The sequence below is a fragment of the Mizuhopecten yessoensis genome, unplaced genomic scaffold (assembly GCF_002113885.1).
Source record: "Mizuhopecten yessoensis strain PY_sf001 unplaced genomic scaffold, ASM211388v2 scaffold10987, whole genome shotgun sequence".
NCBI classification, from domain to species: domain Eukaryota; kingdom Metazoa; phylum Mollusca; class Bivalvia; order Pectinida; family Pectinidae; genus Mizuhopecten; species Mizuhopecten yessoensis.
In genome coordinates this window covers 1,337,196-1,348,730 of record NW_018408821.1, presented here as the reverse complement: position 1 = coordinate 1,348,730, position 11,535 = coordinate 1,337,196, and the positions used below count along the sequence as shown (strand labels likewise).

At 35.4% G+C, this 11,535-nt stretch overlaps 1 protein-coding gene across 1 annotated transcript; it reads left to right on the top strand.

Annotated features, from left to right (window-relative positions):
- The first annotated feature begins 5,030 nt into the window (after positions 1-5,030).
- LOC110464386 lies at positions 5,031-10,953 on the top strand. The gene is made up of 3 exons (XM_021519581.1): positions 5,031-5,172; positions 7,898-8,018; positions 10,498-10,953. The coding sequence occupies exons 1-3, from the start codon at positions 5,082-5,084 to the stop codon at positions 10,790-10,792; spliced, it is 507 nt and encodes a 168-aa protein (XP_021375256.1). The 5' UTR covers positions 5,031-5,081; the 3' UTR covers positions 10,793-10,953.
- The last annotated feature ends 582 nt before the right edge of the window (positions 10,954-11,535 follow it).

The window sequence follows — 11,535 nt, the reverse complement described above, 5'->3', positions numbered from 1 at the left end:
CGTTATTGTAATATTTCTCTAAATGTTATTATGTACGGTTCTCCAAATTTGTCAGATGAAGACAATGAAAATATCTTCCATATAGTCCAAACCTACATTAAAAATAGTAACAGATTTTAAGGTCAGTAGTATTATCCTATCATCTCTCTTTCTTATTCTTCTAAATTTCTTTTCTTCCCTTTTCCCTTCCTTTCTTCTTTGTTCATATATATTATAAATATATTTGTTGTTGTTGTCATGTAATCAATATAATGAAATGTATGGGAGAGGGCGTTTCTAAGTTGAGATAACTTGTGCCTAATCCTTTTTGTTGAATGACAAATAAAAAAATGTTTAAATCAACTAATAATGTAACCCCATTGTAAAAGAAAGTCACTGCATGCTGTCCAGCTCAAAATGACCAAATACAGGCCAAGGTACTCGCATCCACTCGTTTTGTTATCCAATGGATAAGCTGACCAAGATCCAGACCTCAGCTCGAGGACATTAAATGCGATATCCGTGTGCTTAAGAATATATGTGTTTTTACGTACGTACATGGACAGCCATTTAAAATGACGTCAATGGGAATAGTCGTGTGTCGTTTTACGCTTGGATGACTCCGAGAGAAAACTGTCTGATAAAAAACCGTGAAAATTGTTTATACTAATATGATAAATGTTTCGCCTACAGCTGATCATCAATGTGTTTGAACTTTTATCAATTTCATGCGCAACCGGTATAAAACGTTTATCAATCATACCAAATAGCAAATAGTGATGTTGACTAGAGCGAAAGATCAGTAAAATTCGTACTTTACCATGTATCACACATTTTAATTTAATCTCCTCATTTTTCTATACAGTGTTATTCTTAGTGGTAAACTACCCCTGGATCCACCAATAAATCTATAACTTATATCAGTCATGGGGCTTATTTTGTATATATAGAAGTGGCAGCTGTACACCCATACTATCTGCAATTATGCTTGGTGTTGCATCCTAGGTTTTTTTGATTGTGTAATGTGAATGGAAAAAAATATGAACGGGACAATGACAATCCGCCTCGTCAGATGAGTATTTAGGTATGTGATATGTTTTTATAACTCTTTGTAGATTTACAAACGACATTAGTATGACGAATTTAAAGAATTGCGTCATTTAATTAAGTACGTGTACCTATATACGTACGTATGTATGTACGTCGGTATTTTTCATGACTCCCATTGTAATCATGCGTTTGTAAGCACACCTATTTTCCGAGTCAGTAAACTTTCTAGACCACCAATTCACTCAGATACCTCATTTGTCTGGCGTGACTTAAACGAGACGTTTTCGTGTCTTACGCCAACCGTATTAGGATCGGTTGACCGGATACAAACTTCTCCCTCTCCCCAACCTCTGCACCAACCCCATTAATGTAGGATCTTATATGAGTCTAGGCTCGCTAAAATGAAAATTCTTACGACTTGTTCCATAAATCATGTACGAAATAAAAAGAATGTTGTTTTCACTACATTTTTGAGAAAAATGTGAATATTTGCGAAAACACACTTTACCAGATTAGTATTTAAGGTTATTTCCGCATGCTTATCTCTCTAGTTATGCACGAAGCTGTGTTAGTATATGGCATTTACAGTTTATACGTATGACACAGCTTTGCAGGTTAACATTATAATGCGCACTAGCGCAGAATAGTTATAACTATTAGGTACACTGTATCTATTTGGAACATAAGGGTTCTGTTTTTCTATAATTATTTAAATTATCTAAATTTTTGCCATTTTCAATTTCATTCCCTCAGTTTTCTATGTAGGGACCAATTGATCCAACAATGAAACACCTTTCCTTAGACTGACTGTTCTTGTAGTTTCTGTACAAATCCGTTAAGACGCACTGAGACATTAAGTGAGCATCCCTTTTTGGGATATGTAGAGGTAAATTATTTATATCGTGAATAGAAAGAGACGGTGATTGATCCCTAGTTAACTCCCGACTTACGAGTTGCATTGGGCGAGAATCAATGTCTACAAAAGGCTGGTTACGACCGTTTAGGTTCGAACTTGCCCGTCCGCGATACTCCAGGGGTTACGCTTACTTTCGCACTCTGCACCCCTGGACTATGTCATTGCAAACGTGAAGGCTCGCGACTAGCTATTTGATTGGTCTCAGGTAAAAAAAACCACGACCAATCGCTTGGCTGATACCTGCCTTTCGAAGATTTCAGAGGAGCGACGCCCAATTTCAAAGCCAGTCAATTCTACCGTTCCGCGACCGCGATATTCTTTTGATGTACATCAAAGGATCAAATTAGTCTTTTCGTCTCATCCACAAGGTGGTGCATACTGTGCCTTCGATTTTGCAATGAAATATTGCAGAGAGCTGAAGTGAGCGTGGTCACTATAGTATTGATGATGAACTTACCCGTCTATTGAGAAATGATTTTTTTTTTAACAAAAACTCTGGATCTACCAGATCAAATGTTTCTAAAAAGTCTAAAAAGTGGTCCTATAGTTTTGCCTTTCTCTCTTTGCTTAATACGAGAAGCTAATGTTGCATTGCAAACATTATTCTCTTTGACCCCACTAAGGAGGTTGTATGTGGTAAGGTATTCATACAGAGAAGTTTTAGATTCAATTTAAACTGTGTTACCCCACTTTACAAACTTGCACTAGAAACATGCTTATAAATTGTAAGCCCATTGATATACTCACAGTTCTATAGAGATACATAATAATATATTACCATACCGACAAACGTTCAGTATTCTGCAGCCAATTCCTTTGAGTCCGTCACGTTAGTTTTACCCTTCTGTTATAGTGTAAGTATCACTAACGTTACTACAAAGTTCATGAAAAACATAATTTCCATTAGGTATTGGATTCACGATCTACATTCCGCGCATATTTGACATGAAAACACATTTTACAAAAGTAACGAAGTTCGAAAAATCTTGATGAGGTAAAAATAAAAATAAAACACTACCATGCACGTAGCTGCCTATACGCCGGTGCGCAGGTGAATACACATAATTTGTAAACAGGAAAACAAAACAACGAAGTCCGAAACATCTTGATGAGGTAAAAATGAAAACAAACACCCATTGTCCTTCTTTACCAAGGCCCTGTCCTGAACCCGCTCCTTCATGAGTCAACTCCAAATAAGGGCTAGTTTCGCTCCGGTATTGGACGCTATTAAAAATAATATTGTTAATATATTTAATTACTTGTGATCATCACCAAAACAACATATAACGAACTTTCACATATTTCTTTGGTATCACCCGCGCGCATGTCTATATATAGAGCTCATTTAGTTGAGTTACCTTCACATTTAAGTTTTAGCTACACGGGTACCCAAAATGGAACACCTCTCGAGCTCATCATATGAGTCAGTCTATAAAAAGGTAACTGTTGACAGTTTAAAAAATATTTTTCTTCATTTAAAGAAAAAAAGGCATCTAAACAAATATTTATTCTATGTTTAGCAATGTGATAGGATATAATAATGACAAACCGTACCATTTCCTGGAATTTCTTTTTCCTTTTGTTTTTCGTTTCTTTTTACAATTTAATTTATGAGCAATGTGTAAGAGGTAAGCAGATACATTTTGCTCCAATTCCTTAAAACTAGATGAAATGTTATTTAGACTTGATTTTAAACATATTTTATTAACCAGAATTGGAAAATAGGATTTGGCACAAGTTATAACAACTTTTGAAGCCATCTCCTTGTTATTTAGAAGTGGCAGCATTAATTTGTATTGCAAAATAATAATGTTGCACCATACATATGGAAAAGTGTACCAACCTTCACGTTACTGATATAACCTTTTACTCACATATTGGAACGTTTATCAATAACATTTATGCGCAAGACATGTGTTAAAAATGCCCCCTGATAGATGCTGTAGAGATCTGTTTATATAACCTTCAGTTATATTCTTTATTAAATGTTTTGTTAGAATAATGAAAATAGGTTACGACGATGCTCATCCTGTTACTCCACCACAGTCTGGTGATGATGTTCATCTTGAATGACACGAACATCTCAGTTTTATGATATTTATCAGTAATTAAAAATAGCAGTGTAATTATCTAGAATGCGCCTTCTTAGTCTGGAGGGTACGTAGCTTTATATACAGCAAACACCTCAAGTTTACGGTGATGATACACCTCGGTTTGGGGATGTTTTTTCTAGGGTGAAACTATTAAATCTTACTCATACTCATCCATGATGTTTAAGTACGTCAACCTGGCCCCTCTAAGCACATTTAGGAGTTATACATTATCTGACGTAGATGCGTTTACCTTAGAGCAAAAGAAATACGTGACACCAGACACATTGCATTAGAACAATACTTACCTTTATAAACACGCTGAAAAATAACTTATATATTTATTAAGCTTAAAACAGGCAGATTTAAAAACTAACATAACGATTTTACAGTGTCGGCTATGTTTCATTGAATCACTGATGATATAAAACTGATCATTTTAATCTTAACAAATGGCGAACTATAGTATAAAGTTTACTTGTCGTTACTTTAAAGTTTCTAGTGAAGTTGCACGATTCCGGGAATTATACATTTAATAAGCAAAAGGCAATGGGACATTTTAATTGAGAGTACTTTATGTATCCATATACCATGAATGGTTTATTTTAAAAGATTCCATAAATTATAATTAAAGGAATGTCCTTTTGTATTTATACAGGATCGTAAGATAAAAACACTGAAAAGGGAACATACAACGTGTAAACAAATGCGTAAATAGTTTTTGGCACAATAAAAAAATGACCAATGACACTGACCTCTGGTCTTTTGCCGTACACACATCAGCGTGCGACCCTCTTGTCCCCCCGAGCAGCTTGGCCGAACAAATTAGGGTCGCACTTAAGCCTCACACGATGAAGTACTTTGTTAGCATGGACTAGCATTAATAAACAGTCTTCCTTATATAACACGCATGTCCACGCCCAGACAACAAAGGTCCCCATAACCAGATAATATATCATTTCATACATTGCCATATAAGTGAGAACAACCCGGGACACCAGGACTTTGTTTTGTACACAGCGGGCAAACGAAAGCTGTTTTTAAGTATGGCTCTGACATGGACGCTTTTCCTCCTTGGGATATTCCCCCTCGTCAAAGGATATTGCTTCACTCGATACGGGCGAGTTGACGAGACAGGTATGAAACATGTATGGCAAGAAAACATTCCTAAGGTATTTTATCCAAACAAAACAAAAGGTAAAGCATGTTTAATTGGATGAATAGCATATTTACGGAATCCGGTTAGTGCCAAATGAGGTATTTTGTATGTCATGATAAGGGCCCTTATTCATGAAACCGTTCTCATACTCTAGCGTTATTTCTGTGCTCAAACCGACTTTCTTGTAATTCGCTCAAACCATGTATCAAAGTCAAAAAGTCAAAACAGCCATTCAGAATTGAATCTGTAGGGTCAAAACACATGTCAAATAGACATATCAATTTAAACCAAACTGTCAAAGCTCATATCAGGGAGTCAAAACCTACTTTCACGTGTCTAATGTAAGCCCTGATTATAACGACATAATTATCTCGCAATGACAACTTAATAAGTATGTGCTAATTGTGACATGGTAACGCCTTATTACGACTTAGTATGTTGAAATTGACAGTTATCCCATATACGACATAGGTGTCTGAAGAATACGACACAGTACGTTAGAATTATGATGATGTTATGACGACATTGTTATACCCGTAATCCTGGTAACTCGATATGTTTTAGGTCACACATATGATCGACTCTATTGGCCGTCGGACAGGTTGTTACCAATATGTTTTCATGTTCGTTAGTAGCGTAATGGTTAGCGTGCCTATATTCAAAGCGGCACTATTTAACAGTTGTGATAGTTCCGATATTTTAGCCAAATAATTTCACTGGTCTAATTATGTGACATAATAACCCCCTCGACAGTTGGCATAGGGTTCTTTACACCAGTTTATCTTTATTTGAAAGTTAACGACCGATTTCAATATCTACTTAGAAGTACATGCACTAGCTATCATAAACTATAAACGATTTCCCCCCGAAAACAATTTGCAATCGGTCCATTGCGCGACATAAACCAAAAAAGGGTTTCCTTAAATTAAGAGATTTGCACCTGATAAAATGTTCTTATTTTTCTGATGTGTATTTTCATTTTTCAATTTTGTTTGAGTTCTCAAAGAAATCACGCCATCCTTTGAGATACGGCTTAGTAGTAATCACTGGATATTAAGTCGGTTAGCGTATTCAAGAGTGTTTGCGCAGTAAAGACGCACATATTAAAGCGGCGAACATTCCTTTTCAATGACGAGCTTTCCTATATAGTGGCATGCATTTTCTCTACGTATCAAAGGTGCATTCCAGGCTTTGCAAGGGTGGAGATTCGTATATCATTACATAGAGAAAGACTTACACGCATTTATTCTGAAAACTTAATCAATGGCTCTGTGCATTAGGTTCACCATTTTTATAGAATTTAGCACTCAGCAAAGTTGCATGCTAGACCTGAAACTTTTACCATAATGTTTATACTTTTGTCTTTATCACACAGGATTAATATGTACTGTACTCTTAAATCAGTTTAAGAAAGTTTCACACAAAGATACAAGTAAAACAATTATTGGAGAAAAATACACATTTGTAATCTTAACGACTCAATGCACGGATTGAAATATTTCAGTGCGATAATTTTAAAACAAATCACATGTATACTGCATAAAATAGGTCATGTCTGTTAATTAGGGCAGCTTCACATTAAGTCGGTGCCAACCTCGACTGATTCATGGAAGTAATGATAAGTTTCAACCTTGGGGACCCGTTGACTCACACTGTGTATTTCATACAAATGTAGACTCTCATACACTACAATGCCTCCGTTATATGTTTCTGTCATGTTAATCCATGCGAGAACAATAAACACCCTAAAGGATGAAGAATAGATTGTGTCATTTAGTAAAAGGGTGAAGTGAAAGTTACTGTTTACACGGATAAAAAGAAGAAACCTGTACATTTAGAAATAAAAAGACAACAATTATTCGGTTCAACCCATTAGAACACCTGCTTTTTCTCATTAACGAAATGCGATTAAAGTACCTGTTCGATTTCTTTTAAGATTTGTATTGGTAATATTGGGGAAATCTTTAATGGTTAAATTTGAACGATACCATAGGAAATTCCGAATGGTTCTTAAAAGAACACATATTTCTACTACATGTTAAGGTAAGTGGACCGTGATTTAACTGGTGTAAAGGCTGACATGTTCTATTTCTCGGCTTAAATATAGGAAGCTTCATTATGAAAAAAGGAAAAACATTCTTAATGTTTTTGAAAATTATTAAAAAATGTTCATGAAAACTGTTGCCGAATAAACGTCTGTCTGTGATTTTTTTCTCATATAATGCACCATTGGCTGTATTGGTCCTAAAGGATAAGATGTTCTTGTAAGCGAGTTTATGGAAATATCTGTGCAAGGCGAAGGGGCCTTACAAATGCCAAGTTTTATGTAAATTATTGAACCCATTCTTTGTTGTTACACTTACACTTTAAATCGGTCATACACATTGAAATTTAAGGTTTTATTTCAATTGTTAGCTTAATCTCTAGACATGATTTTAGTTGTACAAAACAATATAATCAGGTATCTAACAAGGCGTCAAAACACAAGGACAAGGTTATAACATTTTACACGCATTTGCAACAGCTTTGGAACTCCAACATGGAAAATCAAAAGTAAGAATGTTTCAAAACTGTAATGTCTTTAGGTATACCGCTGTTCTAACACGTAGACGTATAATATAATGCTATATCAACTTGTTGCTTTGTTGATTCCTAGAGCATACAGTAGTTTACTTCCATCTAATTTGTGTTTTTGCTCACCAGTGTCCGGTCGACAGATTCCTGTGTGCGAGTATAATGGATTAGATATCCTGGATGGGTCGTCGTTCAGGACAGCTGCCTGTATGGACTGCAAGTGTACCAACGGCCTGATAGAGTGTTGTGGGTATGTATTACATGTCTATTTAGACTTAACACAAGTGTACCAATGGCCTTATAGAATGTTGTCGGTATGTTATACATGTCTTTATATACTTAACAAAAGTGTACCAATGGCCTGCTAGAGTGTTGGGGGTATGTTATACATGTGTATATACACTTAACACAAGTGTACCAATGGCCTTATAGAGTGTTGTTGGTATGTTATACATGTGTAGACTTAACACAAGTGTACCAATGGCCCTATAGAAGGTTGTGAGTATGTATTACATGTCTATATAGACTTAACACAAGTGTACCAACGGCCTCATAGAGTGTTATAGGTATGTTATACATGTGTATATATATTCAACTTAAGTGTACCAACGGCCTTATAGAGTGTTATGGGTATGCTATACATGTATATATAGACTTAACACAAGTGTACCAACGGCCCTATATAGTGTTATGGGTATGATAAACATGTGTATATAGACTTAACAAAAGTGTACCAATGGCCTTATAGAGTGTTGTCGGTATGCTATACATGTGTATATATATTTAACTTAAGTGTACCAACGGCCTGATAGAGTGTTATGGGTATGTTATACATGTGTATATATATTCAACTTAAGCGTACCAACGGCCTGATAGAGTGTTATGGATATGCATTATACATTTGTATATATATTAAAAACATGGCTATCTACTTATAATCTAGATATTATATGCGAAATCAACACAAGAGTGCGTAATTACATATACATGTTATACAAGTATAACCCGTAGCTATACAAGATGAAAGTAACACACTCCCCCAGGTGACTGCACCATTAAAATTGTATATGAGAAACTGTATGCCAGAGGTGAATCACACTTCATCATATACCATATATTATAATTAGATATAATGTCATATGATTTATATAAAAGATACATAATAATGATTTGTCGGTTTGCATATAATTATGAAACTCTTGATTAACGCTGTGTTTTAAAAATCATACGTATGTAGCAACACATACTACATACATTAATGTCATGACGTCGTCTAAGATAAGCCGCTAAGTAGATAACTCGACAACATCGTTTGAGTATACATATCATGCTCAAATGTCGGCTGTTATGTAAAATGTCGTCTAAGAAAAGACGTAAGTTTGTGAACGTATTTTAAGATTAACTGTATGGTAGATAACGTGGTCTAATTAAAGCCAGATACTCGATAGTATCATTAAACAACTCTTTAAAGTAGTTGACGTAGGATACGCCAAAAGATAAGGTAGATAGCGTACAAGCTGGATATTCGATGACGGCAAAAGACGGAAATTAAATTTAAAAAAGAGGAAACATTAAATTTATAAATAGAAGGATGTGTATCCAGGGTTTGCAAAAGCTGTAAATATGCATGCAGTTATATATATGTAAACAAAATACTACCGATGGTACTTTTGGTTCTAATGACAACCTATCAGGTTGCCGCAAATAATCTGTTAGAAACGTCACTTCGCCAGCAGTATTAGCGACTGGCAATGTGATCAAGGATGAATCCTGAGGCTTGGTAACACACAATACATGATTTATTCAATGTGTGGCACATAGAAACCGATACATCGTGCTACATTGTACAAATAACACTGGATTAAATGTTAGATCAGGTAGATACTAACCGCCATATATAGACACAATAAGATATATATAAACAATGCAGGATTAACTCGTGTCTATGCACAAATCAAAACCGTCAAAATTAGCCTAAGGGAAGATAATAGTGATGATTTCATCAACAAAAATCTATAGTGGTTAATGCTTACCTATATATACTTATATTAACAATTGTCTGGCTATAACAGTTTCAATTCTGAAATCTGTATAGCCGACATCTCAATTCTAATGGCGTCACGTTTAACACTCGGGAATTAAAACCTCATAAACTGTTTGAAAACAATTATATAACAGGTCGATATACTGCTGTATGACTTAAAACCATCCTATATTTGTTACAAATTGCTTCGTAGATACACACCTTCGCAGTCTGGTGGCAAGTTTGAACGTGAGTCAATAAGAAGGTTTCCATGCTAGGTGTTATCTATGAATCTGGATTCCCTGGAGAAAGAGTCATGTAGCAAAACCAGTTAGTGTTAATATTTAGAAAGAAATTATATTCCATTCACTATGATATCTAGGATACACGCTTTAATTCTATGTGTCCTTTAAGTGATTGCATTTCATTCACATCACGTTATTTGCTTGCATGATACAAAACTTGATAATTAATGATTAACAATTTCATATTCATATTTCATGTCATATGCGAATCTCTACCATACAATTACGCTATACCTTTTGCATATCAAATTAGTCACTGAATTTGTGAAAATGACATTATATTAGCATTTGAAGTCGTCAGGATATAATCGCGACCTGTATATCTTAAAACAAATGCACAAGATAAAACGATTGTACCCGTCTTGGTTTTAAAATAATTGTATCCGTCTTGGCTTTTGAAGGTTCGGGGTTCAGAACGAGACTACGTACGCTCCGCCCTCCTGTACCGTGATTTCGGACGGATGCGAACCACTGTTGGTTTTGAAAAGTAACCAGACCCTGGCCTGCTACACTGGACGACCAATCAAGGAAGGTCCACGTCCGACCGGGAACCCTGGTACCAACACACAGTTTCCGGGCTTCAATTTTCCATTTCCAAACTTCTTCCCACAAGGATTCTATCAGAGAAGCCAGCCCCAGCAGGACAATTCTCTCAGCAACCTGCTACTTTTAAGAAGTCTTGCTGAAGGCATTTGATGCAGACGTAGTCGTTATACCGGTCTACCTCTAGGGGTGATAACAGAGGCTCTGAACACGCTTCTATATTGTGTCTATTTCCTGTATATTGTTTATTTAATCTACGTGTGCTGTTTAATCAAACTACATTAATTGTGTTATCCTATTAAAATTTAAATCTACAACGTTTTGGTATGTTGAATTGATCAGATGTAGTCTGTAGGAAAAACGTGTACAATGTACTTATATTATTAACGGAAAATGGAAAATATGAATTGTCATTATTCTGTGCTAAAATAGGCTGACGTCAGAATTTAAAAGCTATCTTCAGACAGACGTCTCCTGCTGTAGTCAAGGGATACATTTTTGGTGACGAAAAATCCATTACCTATTTAAAGCAAACGCTTCTCATACATCAAAAGGGAGATTTCAGATTTTAGAACCATTCCGTTTTGACTTTGTACTGTATGAGCTGACGACCTTTAGACATTAGATGATGTTAAATGATTATAACAGTACCTATTTATTTGACAAACATGTAGGCCAACATCTGTATTGATTAACAATCATTAATAGTGTATAAACAAACTTACCATTTGGAACAAGAAGTCATACACAACTTATGTCCGTTATTGGTGTCTAGATGGACCTGTCGTTTATGATAGGTAGTATTATACTGTTTCCTACTTTGGCTTTTGATGCTGATCAGCATTTGAAAGCTATAAGATAAATTTGTAATTGTTCTCGTCATAATTTAAGGTCGG